This window comes from Catharus ustulatus, chromosome 2, assembly GCF_009819885.2.
Source record: "Catharus ustulatus isolate bCatUst1 chromosome 2, bCatUst1.pri.v2, whole genome shotgun sequence".
NCBI classification, from domain to species: domain Eukaryota; kingdom Metazoa; phylum Chordata; class Aves; order Passeriformes; family Turdidae; genus Catharus; species Catharus ustulatus.
In genome coordinates this window covers 123850809-123871366 of record NC_046222.1, presented here as the reverse complement: position 1 = coordinate 123871366, position 20558 = coordinate 123850809, and the positions used below count along the sequence as shown (strand labels likewise).

At 46.9% G+C, this 20558-nt stretch overlaps 2 protein-coding genes across 8 annotated transcripts in view; one reads left to right on the top strand and one right to left on the bottom strand.

Annotated features, from left to right (window-relative positions):
- Positions 1-7002, bottom strand: part of ITSN1 (intersectin 1) — a 106765-nt gene extending 99763 nt beyond the window's left edge. For all 5 annotated transcript variants that reach the window (XM_033051045.2, XM_033051046.2, XM_033051047.2 and 2 more), the window contains exon 1: positions 6905-7002. The gene's annotated coding sequence lies outside the window, so the exon portion shown is untranslated. The remainder of the gene's footprint in view (positions 1-6904) is intronic.
- Positions 7003-7248: 246 nt separating this feature from the next.
- On the top strand, positions 7249-19140 carry CRYZL1 (crystallin zeta like 1). 3 transcript variants are annotated; one of them, XM_033053155.1, is made up of 15 exons: positions 7249-7376; positions 8094-8163; positions 8477-8548; positions 9303-9380; positions 9804-9876; positions 10270-10314; positions 11113-11181; positions 11938-12071; positions 13185-13296; positions 14617-14637; positions 15331-15429; positions 17008-17129; positions 17344-17449; positions 18331-18376; positions 18729-19140. In XM_033053155.1, the coding sequence occupies exons 3-15, from the start codon at positions 8483-8485 to the stop codon at positions 18826-18828; spliced, it is 1071 nt and encodes a 356-aa protein (XP_032909046.1). In that variant the 5' UTR covers positions 7249-7376; positions 8094-8163; positions 8477-8482; the 3' UTR covers positions 18829-19140. The 3 variants fall into 3 exon arrangements, with proteins under 3 accessions (XP_032909046.1, XP_032909045.1, XP_032909047.1); XM_033053154.1 differs by lacking the exon at positions 7249-7376 and adding an exon at positions 7581-7703; XM_033053156.2 differs by lacking the exon at positions 7249-7376 and adding an exon at positions 7793-7883.
- Positions 19141-20558: the final 1418 nt, after the last annotated feature.

Here is a 20558-nt window from a genome sequence, read left to right as displayed (position 1 = left end):
GAGAGCACTTGACTCTAAAGGATGCAGCTTTTTCCCTCCTCACAAAGCAAAATTGTTCTCCTTGCATTATCTGCAGACAGCAGAGTTGGAAGCAATGCCCTCAGATTCAGATGCTGAGCTGAAAGAGCAGCACCAAACAATCCATGCCAGACAACCCTGCCAGACTGCAGCTGGAGAACTTCCTATTCCTGTGTCACAAGAGCACAGCTCTGGGATTTATGGGTCATCCTTCACTTCTGACTCTGCAAAAAGCATGACTAAACAACCTAAAAAAAGCATGGAGCTGGGAAAGTGGAAATGCTGCACAAGCTCCAGCTCCCTGCAGATTGCTCTGATTACAGCTGTGATAAGGAGCATGGATAACCTGGATAACACCTCAGCTTCCTGGCAGCAGGCAGGGCAGGATCCATCTGCCTCAGCCCCACACCAACTGAGGATCTCCACAAGCCAAACATCCAACATTAATACAATGATTTTGAAATTATACATGGGAACTAAAGTTGAGTCTGAAAAATCGAGCTTACAGAGAAATACTGTTATTTCCAATATATATATAAAGGAAATTTTGGCTTGAATTTGTCCCACCAAAGCCATCTGAAGGAATTTCCAACCTTGAGATGGATTCCCTGATCCCAGTGCAGCCAGGGATTGCTGAGCACAGCCAGCTGGAGCTGATCAGTAATGCCCACACACCACCCCAAAAATGAACTGAAAGCATTTCCCTTCTTCCTCTGCCCATGTCATCATTATTTGAGAACATTTCCTCATTTCTCAGCAGCAAATACCCACAAAAACCAGATTTTGGTCACATTTTTTAAAATCCATGCATTATGTTGAACAGCAGGTTGCTGTTTGTTCTTTAATGAGCACAATATATTAGTGTGTGTTATATTAGTGTGGTTTGAAGTGGAATGAGAACAGAACACCAAACATGCAGCAGCTTCCAAGCTGGATAATGGCTTGTCCTTAAACACTTCAAAAATCCACAATGGCCTGCCATGAATTTAAGTACAGATGACCTTATGTGAAAACATATTTTAACATTTTAATGCTTTGAACTCTTCCTCTGAATAGAAATTTTACAAACCAGAACTTTAAAAAAATTATGTCTATATATAAAAGACACCTCTAAGGAGCAGTTGGAGAACAGGGGAAAGCCTTGTTACAGGTCTGCTTTTCAACTGAGTACTGAACACCTACAGGAACTTCTGCCACACTACTCCATTCCAACAAAAAATCTGCCCTCTCTTCTTTGATGCTTATTCTGTTGTTTGCAATTCAAGCCCACGTTGAAGAATAGAGGTGTTAACAAGGAAGAAAAATTTTAAAGCACTTCAGATCTCTCTACAACCCAGTTCCAAAGTTTTTCCTGGTTGGGATTGGCCCTTACAATCAGCAACAATACAAAACCCATGAAGATCAAAATACAAAGGGTAAGAGGGTGAGAACACCTGCCAGGCTCCAATAATGCTGAAACTCAAGAGATCATTAAAATGAAGAAATACAAATGCAGGACAAAAGGAAGAAAAAAAAAGAACAGGTAAGGATGGGGATGGCTGCAGGCAGGTGATGGTGCAGGGCACAGAGCTGCCTCTAAAAAATCAAATTACACCAAATATCCATGCAAAACACCAGCCCCAGCCCTGAGTATCACAGGAGCCTGTCTGTCTGAGAGCTCCAGAGAAATGAGTTCATCCAGCTGGGGCTCACATGTGACTCAAAGGAAAATGTCAGGATTTTTGCTCAAGAAATTCAATGATTACATCATCCCATTTGGTACACGACCAGATTACTGGCATTTTGTTACAAAACACAGCTCTCAAGTTGTCAGCTTTTATGATTCTCTGTAAGAATTAACTGCACTTCCCCAAAATAGCCTGAAGATTTATGAAGTTATTAGAACTTGCACTGGTAATTGAGCTCCTCACCAAAAGCACAGGAATCCCCACAGAATCTGCCCACACGTGCAAAACTTACTCAAAAACCATTAAATATTGCAGTTCACAGGCCAGCCCATAAGCTGGTGCCTGGGAATCTGAAGCTGCAATATAAATAAAAAATGCATTTGTGTAGTTATCACCATAAAGACATGATGGTGAATATAGTTCTGTGTTTATTTGTGATTAACACAAAATTGGCTCGATTGTACCTTCAGTTCTCAGCCCAGTCTTGTGAACACTTGGGGTACAAGCAGCAAGTTTCCAAGACAAAGCCTGGCATGGAGAACCCTCCCAAACTCGGGCTGACCTTTGGAAGCTGACTGTGCAGCTGCCTTTCCCCAGGCTGCACACACACAGCTGAATTCCCTGCCCAGCAGCCAAGGTTGGATCTCCCCTTCACAGTTCAGCTGGGAGGGCAAGGAACAAAAAGTCCGTGTGTGCTTGGCAGGAGGAGCACCAGGCAGAAAACAAGAGAGGCCTCTTCTCCCTCCCCCAGGATGGGTGGGGGAATTTTTGCAAACACACAACCAGACATCATTTAAACATTGCTCTCATGCTCTGCTCCAAAGGACTCAAACAGAGAGACCTGAAGGTGCTGTCAGAAAAAACTAAATTGTTCCCCCAAAGCAGCTCTGCCATGGGCACCCCTGGCTGGAGCAGCCCTGCAGGATCCCAGAGGGAGCCTGGAAATCCTGGACTACACTCCCAGCAGTGATTCTAACACAGGGTGGGTTGGGAGGGACCCCAAATCCCACCCAGTGCCACCCCAGCCATGGGGACACCTCCCTCTGTCCCAGTGTCCAACCTGGAACTGAACATTGCAGGGACCCAGGGCCAGCCACAGCTGCTCTGGCAATTCCAGCCCAGCCCCACCCCCCCCTGCCAGGGAACAATTCCTTTCTGATATCCCTTCCCTCTGGCAGTCTGGATTATCTCTCAGGAATATTTAAATGCAGTAAATATTTACAGTTCTGTATGGAAGTACAGAATGCCACGAGCTCCAGAGGTCCATTCTGAGTCCTGCAGAGGTGCCAACCATTCCAGGTGGGCATGGGAACCCTTTTCAGGAATCACAGGTTTCAACCCAGGTATTAATAATACACTACATAATATAATTAATAACTGTTTCCTACAAACTGTGCATTTCTGTGGAGCACATGAACCTTGAGATGCTGCAGAGCTGAAGCCCTGCCCAGTCATTTACAGCCACTTAGTCATGCCCAGGGCTAGATCCTTCAGAGATACTGAGGGAGAGAATCCCCATGGAAATCTGAGGGATCAAAACACAAAGAAAAACCTGAACTTTTGAGACAAGGGGTCCTCAGTGGAATTATTTGAATGGTGTCATTAGTGCTACATTATCAGTAGCACTGCATTTACCTGTAATATGGAATAGACCATCAGCCCCTTGATTTTTCAGGACTGCCATCCCACAAAACCTCACCCTTACAAACTCCTGGGCTGGAGAGCTCAGCTCTCCCAGCTGTGGGCACACAGAGCCACGAGGGAAATGCAGGGAAACTGCTGAGGAACACAAACACAGCAGAGGCTGAGGATTCACACAGCCGTGATTATTTCACTGTTCCAGACACACATTTCACCACACAACTTATTCAAAAACAGTTCAGAGAAAAGATGTCACTTGGACACTAATTAATTTGATTACCTTAAAAACAATACATGAAAAAGTAAAATATAATATCCAACACACATAAGTTTGATAAGAGAAAACAAAACCATGGTTGTACTATGTCAGTGAAGTTTTTTGTGTTTTGCAATGAAGGCAATGTTGTAAAAATGTATTTTTTGCATTAAAAATAGAATAACCTTTCTTCTTAGGAATGCCCAAGGATACCTCGCTTCACTCCTTCCCACTCAAAATTATTTAATTTCTATTAAATAGAAATCTTCTATTCTGGTCAAGAAGCTGATCCTCTTGAGGGGACAGGCAATGCCCTGCCTGCACAGGCAAGATGAGTTTCTAATTACAATCAGTAATTAGTGCTTTCCTGCAGCTAAAGCTGGAATTTCTCTGGCAGGAATGTGATCACTTCCAGCCCTGCCACACACAGAGATTCATTCCAGACAGGTGGGTCCACACTCACCTCCCTCAGTGCTCTCCCAGCTGCTGTTTGCTGTATGAGGGCTGGCAAACACTTATCACATATAGAATATATAGTTATAAACCTCCAGTTTGCAATTCAATCCCCAACACGTGCCTGCAGTGACAATGCCAGCCAGAGCCAGCCAGTACATTCTTTTTAAATGATACTTTTAAAGAGGGGAACACCCCCAGCCACAGATCCCACAGAGGTTTTAGCACCTCACAGTGAGGTTTCCTGTGCACCAATCATTCATCACCAGAGCCCAGCCTGGACCCCGTTCCTGATTGTTCACACCCCCCCCCCAATTTCATGCTTGGCAAGTAAAAACAAAACCAAGTTGCTGTGGAGGGGGCATCCCAAGTTCAGCACTGTGTCCAACACAACAGCAAGGAGCACTCAAAGCTCCCAGCACACAGCAGCAGCTGAGGCAGCTCCTGGGTTATTTTTTGGTAAAAAGAAACCCAAACCCCTGACATCTCTTGGGTTCTGAGCTGAAAGGAGCCCCTCAGACCAAACCAAACCAATGTGCTGATGGTTCATTCTGCTCTGCCACTGCACACAGCACAGGAAATGTTTGTGGCTGCTAACTCCTGATCCCAGAATCCCAGTCTGGTTTGGGTTAAAAGGGACCTCAAATCCCACCCAGTGCCACCCCTGCCATGGCAGGGACACCTCCCACTGTCCCAGGTGCTCCAGCCCCAGTGTCCAACCTGGAACTGAACATTCCAGGGATCCAGGGGCAGCCACAGCTGCTCTGGGCACCCTGTGCCAGCCCTGCCCACCCTCCCAGGTTTCTCTTACAGAAAACTTCCACCTCACTGATCTCCCCATTCCTCAACCCGTTGCTTTTATTTTCCTTAGGTTTTTTTCTTCCTTTATTCTTCTATTCCTCTTTTCCCTGGTGTTATCCTACAAAAAACTAAAATTACAATCCCTGATTACAGTACAAAGACACACCATAAAATCTATCCAATATCATGATTTAGAAATATTTCATTGCTAAGTTCACATTCTTTCCTGAATCCAAATCTATCCTAATTGCATGATTAGAGGCATTAAGGAAAGGCCACCAAAGAGCAGCGAGGGACAGGACAGGCAATGCAGGTCACAGCCCTGAGACCCCAATTCTGACTTTATCTGACAATCAGGACATAAAGGAGAATCACCAAGCAAACACAGCCACTCTGCAGAGTGGAATGCAGGACAGAGGGAACACAGGAGCTGAAAGAACGAGTGTGGTTTGTGAAGCAGCAAGTGCAGGGCACAGCCCACTCAGCGCTGGGGAAGCCTGAGCCTCAGACACTGGAGAAGCTGTTGGGAAACTCGTCTGCACGAAACATGACCCCTGTCAGGCTGCCAGAATCTGGGAGGGCACTCCCGGGCTGATCACACAGCCTGCTGGGATTTACAGCCACGGCTGCACAGCCCGAGCTCCAAGGGAACACAGAATGCAGCTGCTTGCCCTACCTGTGCTGGGGATGCATCAGGACACCTGCTCAGCATCCACAGGGGATGAGCACGGAGAGACAGGCAGGAGCCCTGCTGCTCCCACACCTCACACAGGGCTCTGGGGGTGCAGGGGGACATTTTAACAGTGAGGAGAATTTGGTATAAACTATCACAGAATCATGGAATGTCCTGGGTGGGAATGGACCCACAGGGATCACTCAGTCCCAGCCCTCCAGCAATCCCATCCTGGGCATCCCTGGCAGCTCCTGGAGCTCTGGCAGCCTCGGGGCTGTGCCCATTCCCTCGGGAGCCTGGCCAGAAGAAGAACCTCGCCCTAAATCCACCCTAACCCTGCCCTTGCCCTGCTCCGGTGACTAAGGAAGTTTCCTGAGTGAGAACATCACCAGGTCATATCCAGCAAGAGAAGTTACAGGTGACTAAAGGTAAAAGAAAGAAGGAAGGACCTGTGGAGTAACACTCTCCAGAGCCATCAACACCCAAAATACAGTTTGGCTTTTTGATTTAAGAAAATGCATCCATCTGGAGCTTGACTCCAATAATATACACAGCTATTGCCACATATGCTCTAAGCAAGAAACACTTTGGAACTGGGTAGTGGGAAGAGGTAGAGGAGGACAGAGTGTTTCTTGTTTTAACGAGGGCCATACTATCCCACCTGGAATGCTGGTTGGGTTATTAACAGGAATTATTTACTAAACAATACTCTCTGGTGAGCCATGGAAGTGTTTTCCCTCCATGCGACAGAGAAAGACGGAATTCACAGAAAATATTGTTTTCTACAAGCAAACCCCGTATTTCACCCCAAATAAAGCAGCAGCCGAACCAGAACAAAAGATATCCACAGGGAATATCATCCCCAGCCGTGAGGCAGAGGCACACACAGGGACACAACCCGAACATGGAGCGGCTTCCTTTTCCTGACGCCCCGACACCATTCCCTCATTCCCCCGGTGCCCTTTGCCAAGCCCAAAGGGACGGCACTCCCAGGGAATGGCATTCCTAACGGAGGGGACTCTCAGGGACAGCATTCCTAATGGAGGGCACTCTCAGGGACGGCATTCCCAATGGATGGCTCTGCTCCTTCCCCTCGCTCGGGGCGCAGCGGCTGCGGGGAGCAGCGGCCGGAGCAGCCGGACCAAGGTGATCGGAGCCGCAGAATCCGCCACACGCTGTGGGAACAGCAGCAGCAAAGGCAGCCGGCCCCAGCAAGGGGCGCAGCATCGCTCACCGCCCGAGGGAGGCGAGGAGGAGGACGCGGGCCCTGGCACCGCGGCACGCCCGGGCACCGTGAGGGGCTGAGGCGGCGCTGCCCCCCCGCCGGCCTGGGCTGAACCGCCGCCGCCGCTCGCAGCCCGAGCCCCCCGCTGGCCCCGTCCCGCCGGGCCGTACCTCATGTCTGTGCGGGCCCTACTCACAGCCCCGGCCGCGGCCGGGAGACCGAGGGGCCGGAGGGGCCGGAGCGGCGCCCGCAGCCGCCTCCGCCGGACGCGCCATCGCCGCCCTCGCCCCGTCTGAGGGGAGGGGCGAGGAGCCCCTCGCGGCCGCCGTACTGACGCGAGGCCGCGGCCCCCGTGTGACGGGCAGGGTGCACCACCAATCAGAGCTCGGGAAATAGACATGGCCCCGCCCCCTCCGCCCAATCAGAGCTCTGATAGCCCCACTCTGACGTGCGACCTCTACCAGCCCCCTTTGGGCGCTGCACCAATCAGAGACCGGAACAGCGGCAGGACCCGCCTCCCCGCCAATCGCGGCTCTGCCAGGCTGAGGGGTCGGCGTTCGGGGAGTGGTGAGGGGCGGCCGCGCTCCATGGTCGCCGCCCGCGGGAGGCGCCTGTACTGTGCATTCCGTGTTAATTCATGAGGTAAATTCAGCTGGCGCTTCCTCCCTCCCCCGGCGATGTCCCAGAGGTCGCCCCGCGCGCCGCAGCCTCTCTCTTCGCTTCCTGAATGAGTGACATCCTCGCGGACCAATCGCGCCTCGGCTTTCACGATGAATGGCGGCGACGCCGACCAATCGCAACCGCTCACTCTGCTACCGGAGGCTCTGATTGGCTGCAGGGCGGAGGCGGTGTCTGAGGGCGATCCGGAAGTGAAGGAGTGTCATGGCAACCGCGGCCGCGTCGCGGTGCTCGGGATTCCCGCGGAGCCGGAGGCCCTGAGGGGCTGCCCGGGGCTGCTGGAGCCTCTCGGTGCGGGCCGGGGTCGCTCGGAGCCCCTGAGGGGCTGCCCGGGGCTGCTGGAGCCTCTCGGTGCGGGCCGGGATCACTCGGAGCCTCTGAGGGGCTGCCCGGGGCTGCTGGAGCCTCTCGGTGCGGGCCGGGGTCGCTCGGAGCCCCCTGAGGGGCTGCCCGGGGCTGCTGGAGCTCTCGGTGCGGGCCGGGCTCGCTCGGAGCCCCTGAGGGGCTGCCCGGGGTTCGCGGCTCGGACACGGGCCCGACGTGCGGAGCTCTCGGGGTGCTCCCTCAGGGATTCGAGCTGCAATAATGCTTGCATGATTTCCTGCCTCTCCACTACCTACTTTCCTTTTTCATTGTTAAGTCGCTTGGTTTTATTGTTGTTTTTTTTTTCCTTTCTAAAAGGTTGCTGTTCGTTGAGGACACAGGGAGAGGAGACCAGAAACCCCAGTGGTGATTTTTGGTGAAGTCACGAGTAAGTCACGCCGTATTCCTGCACAGGAATTCCCTGTGTTCCTGAAGTGTGTGCCCGGGTGGCAGAGAGCCCCTCTGCTGCACGGAGCACCCATCAGTAAATCCTGGATTCTGTAATCCTCAGTCCTGTGGATTTTCTCTGTTATGGGCAACTAAACCTGCAAATAATGGCTGTGTTTCTTACAGTGTGGTTTAACTGAATTTAATTTAATTTAATTTAATTTAATTTAATTTAATTTAATTTAACAAGGCTTTAATGCCTTGTTTGCTCCCAGCCCCTGCAGATGTCACAGTTTGGTTGCTGTGTTTTTCAGGTCGCTATGAAGGCTCTGTATGGTCAGCAGAATTCTCCTGGAGAGGAAATGACATTTGTGTTCCAGGAAAGAGTGAGTTCCCATCAGGACAGCTCTGTCCATCAGGCAGGGGGAGAGGAGGGTTTGGCTGAGTGCCATGGGGGAATTGAGGTACAGAAACCTTGGAAGGATCCCTGCACACACAGGCAGGGAAAGGAAGGTAGGGGAGGTGCATTTTGTCATCAGGCAGCACTTGCCAAGACCACTGCTGGATTTCTCTGCAGTTTGGGTGTCCAGACTTTACAAACAAGCTTTGCAGGCATGCAAAATGAATCCACATTTCCTGGATGAATTTTCTGGTCACTGAAACAGTAGAAATAGAGCTCGAGGAGTTTGTCAGGTTTGGGGTAGTTTCTTTGATATCATTTGGACTTCATTGAATGTTGGGTTTGTCAGGATTTGTGCCTCAGATAAAGTGAAATAAATCCCAACAGAAAAATAATATCAGTGTCTGATGAAGTTTAGTAAGGTCTAGTGGTCAGTTTGCAATGATAATATCATAATAGAGTGACAATAATAATGGTGGTGATAATGATAAGTAAGGTCTGGTGACCAGTTTGCAATAATAATATTATAATATAATGCTAATGCTGATAGTAATAATAATAATAATAATTAATAATAATAATATTATGCTCAAAATGGTGTTGTAAACCCCTTCTCACTGAAAAAACCTTCCTGCTCTCCCTACAAAACCATCTCAGAAGTGGAGAAGTGTTTTCAGGAGCTGGAGCAGCTCCTGTGGGCACATCCACTGTCTAACACAGCACCTGTGAATCTGTCCTAGGAGAATCTCCCTGCCACCAGGGCCCACGATGTGAAGGTGCAGGTCAGAGCCTGTGCTCTCAGCTGGGTGGACACAAAGGTATTTGCTTGGTGCTGGAAAGCTGGGGGTGTCTGTGCTTCCCATGGCCCTGGGCACAAGCTGAGGCTGTGGCTTTGCTGCTGGCAGTGGGCACAGGGGTCTGGGGTTCTTGCACAGCTCTGAATAAAAAGCATCTGGAATTTGGTTCCTAATTTATGGAGGCAGATCAGTTGTCAGCTGTGAGATCTCTTGCAGTAAATCCCTTTTATCTTCATCTGCACTCTAAGTCCTAGGTTGGCTTGGCTGGTAATAACTCCATGCTTTTATTTTTTAATATGCTTCTAAATTTAAATACAGGACTGTGTGCACTTTTATCCCTTAGATAACATTTTGGTAATGGCCCAACCTTACTGTGATGATCTAATGCTGTAAGATGATAATAAATATAAATATAAAGCTTTAGCAGGAATTGTTTTCATTTAGCTCCTGTCAGAAATTCAGCTGAAGAAGGAACTGGTGCCTGTTGGGCGAGAAATCTCAGGAGTAGTGCTGGAAGGTGAGTGAGTGGCACTGCCCAGGGAGGGCAGGGAGCAGGGACTGCAGCCAGAGCAGAGCTCCTTTGGGTGGGGCACTTCAGGAGCAGGAAGACTCTGTGCTTCCTTGGTTGCTGTGCCAGTGCTGTTATCATGAGGTGGAGTGTCCAGCCTGGTCTGACCCCACCTGGGTGTCCCTGCATGGAGCTCCTTGTGGGTCAGGTGCCAAAGTTTAGGGAATTCAACATTTGGGCTTGGCATGTGTGCAATCAATAGAATGATGTTTTGTTCATTAGAAATGTGTATGTTTATTTTGTGAGCTGGTGATAAGCAGTGCTTCCAAATGCACATCCCATTCCTGCTATAAATATGTATCTTCTTCCCTTCCTTCCTCCTTTTCTCCTCTCCTTGGTGAGTTGGAAGCCAGGTGACCTTTTTCCAGCCAGATGATGAAGTGGTGGGTAAGTTACTGCCTGTTTGCCTCAACTGACACCAGCAGTCATCTTTTTATAATGAATGTCTGAGGTTAGAATCATTGCTAAAGCTAAACTGACCATGTATTTTCAAAATTAAACTGCTGTCACATGCATAAACTTAGAAATGGGAATTCTGTTCTGAGAATGTTCCCTTAGGATTTGAAATGTGATGTTTTATTAACCACCACCACATTGTGAATGATGCCTTAGGAGAGAGGAGTGATTTCTTGGGGCCATTCTGTCCCCAAAATAATGTGTTTCTATTTTGTGAGCTGAATGGAAGGATTAGAGGATGAAGTTCTGACAGTGGGGCACTCTGAAAGACTGGATGTTGGAGTCCTGGAAATTAAAAATTTTAGACTTTCTGTACTAACAAGCACTGACACCCAAGAAAACAGTACTTTTAACCTGAGAAGGCTTCCAAAATGGAATGATGGAACTGGGATCATGTAGTTTGAATAGAAGTGTGTAATACCACACAAAACTTATTTGAAAATATAGTATTATATAGAAAGCAAAATGGAGGTTTTAGAACAGAGGTTTGTCTTTCTTTTTCACCTCCTTCATATGTTCAAGTGATCTTGTTTAATTAAATAAAAAAATCTGCATTGCAGGCCATGGGTGGTTGGTTATTGGGTTAAAAGTAAAAATAATTTAAGTGGTTTTTCTTAATTGGACAGCCCTTGGTCAGAGCAGGCAAGAGCAGGGAATTCCTTGGGAGAATGCTGTGGTTGGAATGAGTGCCTGTGTGAAATTCAGGGTCTGTGTTCCTTTATTTTTCAGGAATTTTGCCTCTGGATTCTGAGGAGTCTGGTGTCTGTGAAGTTATCCTGGTTCATGAGCATTATTTGGGTTTGTAGATTCTACATTTTGCTAATTATTATTTTTACTGTATCTGTAGACTTTGTTTTAGCTTTTCTAAAAGGGAACTCATTACCTTGGAGCTCTGGGCACACTCCAACATTCCAACATTCCAAAATTCCAGCTGTCCCACCAAATGAGAAGTTTGAACATTCAGTGCTCTCAAAGGCTTTTTCTTTGCTGTCACCAAGCAAGCTGATCCTGGTTTTTTCCTTTTCCCTTTTTTCCCTTTCTCACTTCCCATTTTGTTGCTTCATTGTTGTTACACTTTTTCCTAACCTGTCAAAAAAAATTAGGATTTGAGGTTTTGGAATATAGCAATATATATATATATCAAGATGGAGGTTTTAGGGCAGAGGTTTCTTTCTTCTTCACCTTCTTCTGCCTGGGTCTGGGTGATATTTTGTAACTGGATAGAAAATTCTGCATTGTGGGTCACGGGTGATTGGTTATTGGGTTAAAAGGAAAAATAATTTAGGTGGCATTTCTTATTTGGACCATTTAGCCTTAAAAGACCTTGGAGAGAGAGAGATAAGATGGCCATTTTTAGCTTTTTAGCTAGAAGTACTGTTAAATAAAAATTAATAAACATCTGAGTCCAAACAAGAAATTCCATCTCCTGCCCATTCACTCCTGACCCTGGCAAGATGAAAAAGAAGATTAAAAAGTGCTAACCTGGGATTTTCCTGGGGTTTTTACCATCTCTTCTGAGTTTGTTTGTGTGTGTGTTTGTGTTTGTCCCCTCAGTCCACAAGCCAGACAAGGTGTGCTGGGTGGAGGCTGCCGGGACGCTGCGGGACGGACTCCGCGCCTACACCGCCCTGCACTACCTGGGCCAGGTGTGCCCTGGCAGGAGTGTCCTGGTCCTGGATGGAGCAAGTGTGGGTAACACTGCCTTCCTCACAGCTGGGGGTGCTGCAGTGCTTTCATTTTGTGGGTTTGCAGCATGTTGGATCCCACAAACCTGGAATTTCTGAGCTTTCTGTGCTGGCACTGGCCCCAGGAGAACCCTGCTGTGAGCTGAGCCTTGGAGAAGGCTCCAAATCTGAGTGATGGAGTTAAAATCAGGGCTGTGCAGTTAAACACAACTGTGTGACCTCACATGGTGAAGGGTTTGGAGTTTGGGGTTTTTATAACACAGTGACAGGGGTGGGACAGGATGGAGGATTTGGGGTGGTGTCTCTCTCAGTGCTCATCTTCCTTCTCCTGCCTGGCTCCAGGCAGTGCTCTGTGCTTGGGCAGTCAGTGCCACACTGAGGGAGTTTGGGTATTGGGTCAAAAGGATCAATAACAGAGGTGTTAATTCTCTACTGGACTGTTTAGCTGTAAAAGACCTTGTGACAGCTAGATTCAGCTCCATGTTGCTCACTTTTAGCTGGTTTTCCCACCTGAGATCCTGACCAGGAATATTCTCCTGCCTGCAGTGTGGGGGTGCAGAGAGGGAGGCTGTCCTGGTGTCCTGCAGTGACACAGTTTTGCCCTGAGTCCTCAGGGATAATTGCAGGAAAATGCTTTATTTTTCAGTCCTCTCCCACCTCTGCTTTTTAGCTTTTCTTGGATATAAATAATTTGATTTGCAGTTCTTAGCACTAATGAAGATGTGGGGCTCCCTCAGGCAGGGTTCTGTGATGTAAACATGGCTGGGGCTTTTTCCTTGGAGCTTTTTGCCCTTCAGGCTCCAAGTTCCAACTGCAGTGAAGGTGGCTGTAGTAATTAAAGTGGAATCTGAGCTATTTTGTTAAAGACAAGAACCAGCTACTGACCAAAAGTTCCTTCAGAGCTTCCCAGTCACTGAAGAGTTGTTTTGGCCTCACTTAGGACAGAAGCAGCTCTGTAAATATTCAATTCTTGGTTCAGCTGGGATTTTTTTACAGGAGCAAGTTCATTTCTCCTGAGTTTCCTTTGCAATATAATTGCTCTTAAACAACATCAAATTGTTGGTGTAAATAAATGAGTGAATCAATTAATCATGGATTCTGGTTTTTCCTCCTCAGCCCTTCGGTACCATCGCCATTCAGCTGGCTCAGCACAGAGGGGCCAAGGTCATCTCCACTGCCCACAGCCTGGAGGACAAGCAGTACCTGGAGAGGCTCAGACCTGCTGGGGGTGAGTTCATCCTGCACTGCTAAAGTTTGCCCTAAAGAATGGTTCCAAATATTTTTTTTTCTGTCAAGTCTAGAGACTTACTTAAAAATGAAATACAAATCAATAAATAGTCTAATTAAAAACTTTTCAGGTTTGTTCTGTACTCCACAAGTATTTAATTTCTGGTTTAGGTGTACTTAGTGGCATTTTTATTCTCCATTTCAGTTGTAATGACTGGCAGTACTTCCCAGTAATGCTGAGTGCTGGCTTTTGGCCTAAGTGCTCAGGAAATCTTTCCATTTGATGAAGTGGTTGCTGTGGAAGGAGGGATTGCTGACTCACCAGTACCCAGTGTGTGCCAGAGCTCACACAGCTCCCACCCAGCACTCAGCAGCCTCAGATTGCTCCTGCCAGGCTTTTATCAAGTGTCAGGTACTGCCACAGCTGGAGCTGGGCATGCACAGCCTCTGCACTCTGCTTTCCAAAGGAGCTTGGCCCCACACACAGCACTTGCCTTCTTCCCTGGCTTCTTCTCCTTGGTACTTCAATTTGGGATTTTTTTTTTTTCCATGAGTAAATATTCTGTGTAGGAGCTGCTGGCATCTTTTCTGATCAAAATTTCCATGGTGTTTTTGTGGAGGAAAGTGGAATATTCCTTTATTCAGCCAGTTTTAAAATAAAGGATGGATTGTCAGGTCTGGCTGGATTGCAGCAAAGGTTAAAACTGATGTCTGGTCCTTCCTCCTGCAAATCCCCAGCGCTGCAGTGCAGTGCCCAGGTTTGTTTTTCAGAGGGTGGGTTGTGCTGGCACTCACTGAAGTTCCAGAGCAGTGAAATTCCTCTGGGGGAGCCTTGTGCAGAACCACAGCTGTGGTTCCTGCTGCAGCCACCAAAGCACCCCAGGGCTGTTGGGTGTATGAAACCAGATTTGCAAAAAGTGAAATTATTTGCAGAAATAATACCATGTCAAATGGTCCTGTTAAGGAAAACCTTCTAACTTCCTGGCTGAAGGAAACTAAGAAGAAAAGGATATATGGGGGTTTATTATGGGGAATGTGGCTATCATTAATAATTAATTATTATCTCATCTTTAGTAAATTTTGACCTTGTGTTCTTCTCCAGTGAAATCATTTGATTTCAGTGCAAAAAAAAAATTAAAAAGAGGGAATGAGGTAGGATTTGAATGCATCCTATGATTTGATTGGGGGTTTGAAGGGACAGACCAAACCCAAGTAATTTATTGATGATTTGTAAATATTTGTTAATATTGATGATTTGTTAATACCCTTAATGAGCAGCTCCTTGCATTTTTTCTTCCCTGCCCTGCTGGGATCGCTGCAGGAGTCCGGCAGCCCTTGGTGGGTGAGTGCAGATCAGAGCTCAGCCCTGGAAATGAGCTTCCAAGTTCATATTATATTACTGGCTTTTTGCAAATATTAAATTGAATGCTCTATGTATAATGTTGGAAAACTTTGCTGTATGAATATAGTTTATTTTAGCTCTGCTATTAACAAAACTTAGAAATAGCAGTGTAATTAATATAAATATTTTTGGGACTGTAACATGGTAATGTAAAAAGCTTTTGTTCATGTAACTAACTGAAAAAATAGTAAAAAAAACCAAAATCAGAGAAATCTTCCCATTCTTAGATTATTGGTGACAGACACCAGGACCCCAGGGAAGAAATTTATTAATCTCCCATTATCAGGGAGTACCAACAAGATAGAGCCACAAGGAGGAAAAAAAAAAAAAAAGTTGATTTACAGGTTGGAGTGGGGGGGATGATTTTGAATAATGCATGAAGGTCTGTGAATATACAACAGGTTGATGCATTTGTAGAAGTGTTTTCTGGGTTTTGTGTGCTCTTGACTAAATGTCAAGCACCCTTTGTTTATTGTCTTTTCTCCTAGTTGTTTTTTCTATTTAACCTTTTAAAATGTACCCAGACAATGAGCCTCGTTTTTCACCCTGCTGTTGGGGATCTGAGCTGTCAGTTTGGAGCATCTGCACTCCATTTCTCGCTCTGAAGTGGCTGTGTCGGTGTCCTGCTGGCAGCCCGGGTGATCGATGTGTCCCACGGGAAGATCGACGTGGCCGAGAGCTGCCTGGAGGAGACGGGCGGGCTGGGCGTGGACATCGTGCTGGATGCCGGAGGTACCGGGGCTGCTGCTGCCGGGGGATTTTATCTGCTCCTCGTCCCTTGGGGATTCCAGCTGTTCCTGCTGCCTGAGGGATTCCAGCTGTTCCTGCTCCCTTGGGGATTCCAGCTCTTCCTGCTCCTTTGGGAGTTCCATCTGTTCCTGCTCCCTTGGGGATTGTATCTGTTTCTGCTGCCTGGGGAATTCTAGCTGTCCCTGCACCCTTGGGAGTTCCAGCTGTTCCAGCTTCCTGGGGGGATTTTATCTGTTCCTGTTCCCTTGGGGATTCCAGCTGTTCCTGCTACCTGAAGGATTCTAGCTCTTCCTGTTCCTTTGGGAGTTCTAGCTGTTCTGCTCCCTTGGGAATTCTGGCTGTCCCTGCTCCCTTGCAGATTCCAGCTGTTTCTGCTCCCTTGGGGATTTTATCTGTCCCTGCTCCCTTGGGGATTCCAGCTCTTCCTGCTCCCTTGGGGATTTTGTCTGTCCCTGCTCCCTTGGGAATTCCTGCTGTTCTATTCCTTTGGGGATTTTATCTGTCTCTGCTCCCTTGGGAGTTCCAGCCGTTCCTCCTCCTGCTCCCTCGGGAGTTCCAGCTGCTCCTTCACCCACTGCTGCAAGCAGCTCCTCATCTGCTGCTGAATGTGGCTGAAACATTCCTCTGTTCAAACTGAACATTTTTTAAATTATTAATTAATTTAAAGAGTAGAGCTGTGACATTGTTGTTTGTGCTACCTTGAGTTCAGAAATTAACCCTAATTAACAGCACTGCCAACCTCAGCTGGAAACCAACTCTCATAGGTGAAAGCTCTGAAGTTACTACTCAGAGTAAATAAAGTGTTATTATATATTATTATGCAAAACATTATAGATTTATTATTATTGTTATATATTTTAGATCTATTATAACATACTGCTGATATATATTATATTATATTATATTATATTATATTATATTATATTATATTATATTATATTATATTATATTATTACACTATATGTAATATAGTGTATCTATTTTATATAATATTAATATACTATATATAATAGTATATTATATAATATGTAAATATATAATAGTGTATAAATATATAATAGTATCTGGATGTGTAATTTATATATTTAAATTATGATTTTATATAATATATACTATAATATAAATGTATACTATAATAGAACTACTATAATATACTATATTTTAATGTTTTTATATGTAGTGTTTTATATGTTATACATTATGTTATATATACTATATATATAATATATATTTTATATCTCATATATATACTCATGTATAATATATGCTATTATATATTGTATAATATAGGCTATAATACTAGTCTGTATTATTACTATATAGTATCATAAATATAAACAAAATTTTACTCTGAGTAGTAACTTCAGAGCTATTACAAAATAATATTCTGAATAAAGGATATTAAACAGGGTATAAATAAGTTAATAAATTCAGAGTTTTCAATGATTTTTAGCTGAAACGACCAAAGAACTTCGAGTTGCACTGAAATGGGTGGAAATCATCCATGCAGAATTTTGCCCATTTTCCCCTGAGCTCAGAGGAATTTCTTCTCCTCCCCAGTGAGGCTGTTCAGTGCTGAAGATGAGCCAGCTCCCAAATCCCAGCTGCTGCCTCACAAGCACGACATCATCACCCTGCTTGGGGTGGGGGGCCACTGGATAACCACGGAACAGAACCTGCAGGTAAAGATCCTGGGCAGGGAGTTTGCCCACAGAAAATAGAGATGCACACACAGAAACTCTTGTTTCAAGCTGTCAGTGGTACAAATTTCCTGGCTTTTAAGAGTGGGCAAGGGGTGGGTTTTGTTTGGTTTAACTATTCTGTAAAATAACCATTTAAGCTTTATTTTTTACTGGAAAATGTAAGTAAATAACATTTTTTTTCACTTTGCTTCAGCTGGATCCTCCAGACAGCCACTCCTTGTTCCTTAAGGGAGCCACAGTGTCCTTCCTGAACGATGAGATCTGGAACTTGTCCAATGTGAAGCAGGGCAAGTATCTCGATATCCTTTGGTGCTCCTGTGCAATTCTCACTGCTCCAAGGAGTGAAAACACAGCTGGGAAATCCCACTGAGAGATTCTGCTCTGCTCAGTGCTGCACCCCAGCTGAAAGGTGGAGCTACAGGTTCAGAGACACTCAGGTTTTAAGGTATTTTCTGCATTCCTTTTAAATACATCAGGGAATCCCAGACTGGTTTGGTGGGAAGGCCCTCAGAACCCTCCATGGGACACCTCCCACTGCCCCAGGCTGCTCCAGCCCCAGTGTCCAACCTGGCCTTGAAAATGTCTCTACATTCCTTAAAAGTAGTGCTGCAAAACACCCATTCTCCAATTCACTGAAGGTTTGATTCTCTATGTTTTTATTTTATTCAAGTGACATTTTTAATTTATTTTTTTTCGTTCTTGTGCATCACCTGTAAACTTAATTCACTCATGTTCACTGCAAAAGTGGAAGTGTTTTGGCTTCCTAACTTTTCCTTTATTTGCAATGTACAGAAATATTATGTACATAAAATTCATTTTGGCTTTTTATCAGGTGCCTGTACGAGCAGGCACAACAGCTACCTGGTCCCAAAAATCTCTTCATTCTGCACAAAAAATGCCATTATCAATGACTGATGTTGTGCTAGCGCAGGCTGCACTTGTATTTCATACTGAAATAATTGAAATAGTCCATATTTCATTTCTGCATCCTATTTCAGGAAAGGAAGTTTTTGATATAGAAACAAGTGCAAAAATCTGATCTAAAGCCAGGAATTGAGGTTCATTTTCATTTTGCCTTGGTCTTGCTGAGTTTTTATCAATACAGGGCTGTGACCAGCAAATGTGATTGTAAAGAGATTTCTCTCCAGCTCTATTGTTCCTTAACAGTCCTCTTGGATACCCATCCTGGAAGATATCATGGATAAATTATCAAATGGCATTTTCAGGTGAGAGATGTAGAGTTTTTTGTGGGTTTTTAAATTCAGCATTAGAAGTAGAAAACTCTTGCCAGCACTAACACTCCTGAGCAGAGCTTGAGGAGATAAGTGGGAATACTAAGGTGGGAATGGAATTTCCCTTCCTTGTGGCAGAATAACAACTGCTGTGGAGCAGAAACCTCTTTTTCCCCCTGCAAGAAGGATATTTTCATTCACTTGTGGCTCCTGTTTGTTTTGGGGCAGTCATGAAGCTGTTACTGTGTTTGAGGAGGGAGGTTGACACAGTGAAACTAAAGTGTGTCCTGTGATATTTTTCTTGGTCTGAGTGTGCTCACCAGCACTTTTTACTGTTTCTTTTTAGGCCTCAGCTGGATGAACCCATCCCATTGTACGAGGCCAAAGTTTCTATGGAAATGGTTCAGAAGAATCAAGCAAGAAAGAGGCAAGTCATCCAGTTCTGACACACAACCTCTGATTTCTGAGCCTGGGGAAGATAAAGAGATGTATTTGTGGAGTAAATCAGCGTACATTTGCAGGCAGTAAACAGAATTTAAACATTCTTTGTATCTCAGCACAAATGGTTTCTGAAGCTTCCATGATTTCAGGGGTTTTTAATTCCCTTGAGCAGAATGTTCCCATCAGCAGGTTCTGAAGAAGCCTTGACAAAAAAAATCTTATCTGCCCTGCTGCACTTAGAAATGTCAGAAACATCTACAGGCAAACTCAGTCACTGTTGGTTTTCAACCTTAAGAAATTAAAGAGGGAAAAAAAGATTTTTTTTTGTCCTTCTGTCTCCAACCCCTACCAGTAGTTACCTTTTGTTTTTGGCTGCAGTGAGACCAAATGCTACACTTAAAGTTCTTAATCCACGTTTAAAATGGTTATTCAATTGAAGGACAGGCAAAGCTACCAAGGTTGGCAAGGGTGCCGGATGGGAAGGACATGGTACTGACAGCAGGAGTTTCCCCCAGCTCCTTCCCTTCATTTCAGCACTGAAGCACTAACCCTGGGCAATCCAGGAGTCCCAAAGCTGGAATTCCATGAGTCAGATGTTTGAGGCACTCTGTGTAGCTCGATACCTTTCTCCCTGTGCTGTACACTTTCATTTCCCCTCTTTTAACACTCATTTATTTCTCCCAAAGACACTGAACCCCGAGTGTTTCGTGTCCCACCACAGCCCAGCCCCGGTATCTGCACAGGGGCTTGTCCGGGGGCAGCCGTGTGGCGATGCTGCCGCAGCCGAGCCCAGCCCTTGTGGCCGCTGTGCGAGTGCATTTGGAAGGGCAGGGACACCATTAGAGCGCCGTGTGTGTTTGTGCTCCATGTCGGTGCTGCCCGTGCGGGCGGAGCGGGGCTGGCGGCGCCGCGCTCCCCTCAGAGCCCCTGAGGGCGGCAGCGATGGCGGCGCCGCTCCCTCAGCGCCCAGGCCCGGCCCCGGCGGGCGGGGAGCCCTCGGCAGCGCCCTGGGGCAGCAGGGACCGAGCCCCGGCCCCGGGCTCTGGCCCCGTGGAGCCCTTTGTGACACAGGCACTTCGTGTCCGGGCCCTCTGTGATGTGGGACATGGTGGTGGCCAGAGCCCCTTGTGACATCAGGGAGCCCCACCCGGGCTGGGGGTGTTTAAGGGGCGCAGAGCCCTGCAGAGCTCAGTCCCAGGAGAGGCGCTCTCTCAGCAGGAAGCAGCTCCCTGGATCCCTCTGCGACTGAGGGCGGTGGAAAGTTTGGAGACGGTGGAAACTTTGGAGACAATGGAAAAGAACCCCAGCTCCCAGCGCAGCCAAGGCGCACTGCTGAGCCGGCGGAGGAGGACACAAGTGGGGCATGAGGCAGAAAGGAGCAACCAGGGCATGGAAAAGGCGAGGATCTTCGCTCTGCCGAGCGAGCCGGCTCCATCCCACGCCTCACAGACACCCAGGAGGCTGCCACCACTGCACCTCGGGCAGCCAAAGGTGGGAAATCTTCCTGCCCTCAGTGTCCCTGTGCCACGGGTGCCAGCACTGCCCTGCCTGGGGAGCCCCAGGGACACTCAGAGCCGGGGCACAGAGCTGGGCAGTGCAGGGCAGAAGGAGCCGCAGCCCTGCAGGCCCTGGCAGCCACACACCCCCCTGCCCAGGGTGTCCTTGCCCCCGCTCAGGGTGGCCCAGGAGGGCACAGCCCGTGTGTCCCTGAGCTGGCAGCTGCCGCCTGTGCCCC

Coding starts and splice junctions, on each gene's coding strand:
- CRYZL1 (XM_033053155.1), top strand. CDS start 8,483: ATGAAGGCTCTGTATGGTCAGCAGAATTCTCCTGGAGAGGAAATGACA. Junction 14,638..15,330: donor AGTCCGGCAGCCCTTGGTGG/GTGAGTGCAGAT, acceptor TCCTGCTGGCAG/CCCGGGTGATCGATGTGTCC. Junction 18,377..18,728: donor TTATCAAATGGCATTTTCAG/GTGAGAGATGTA, acceptor GTTTCTTTTTAG/GCCTCAGCTGGATGAACCCA.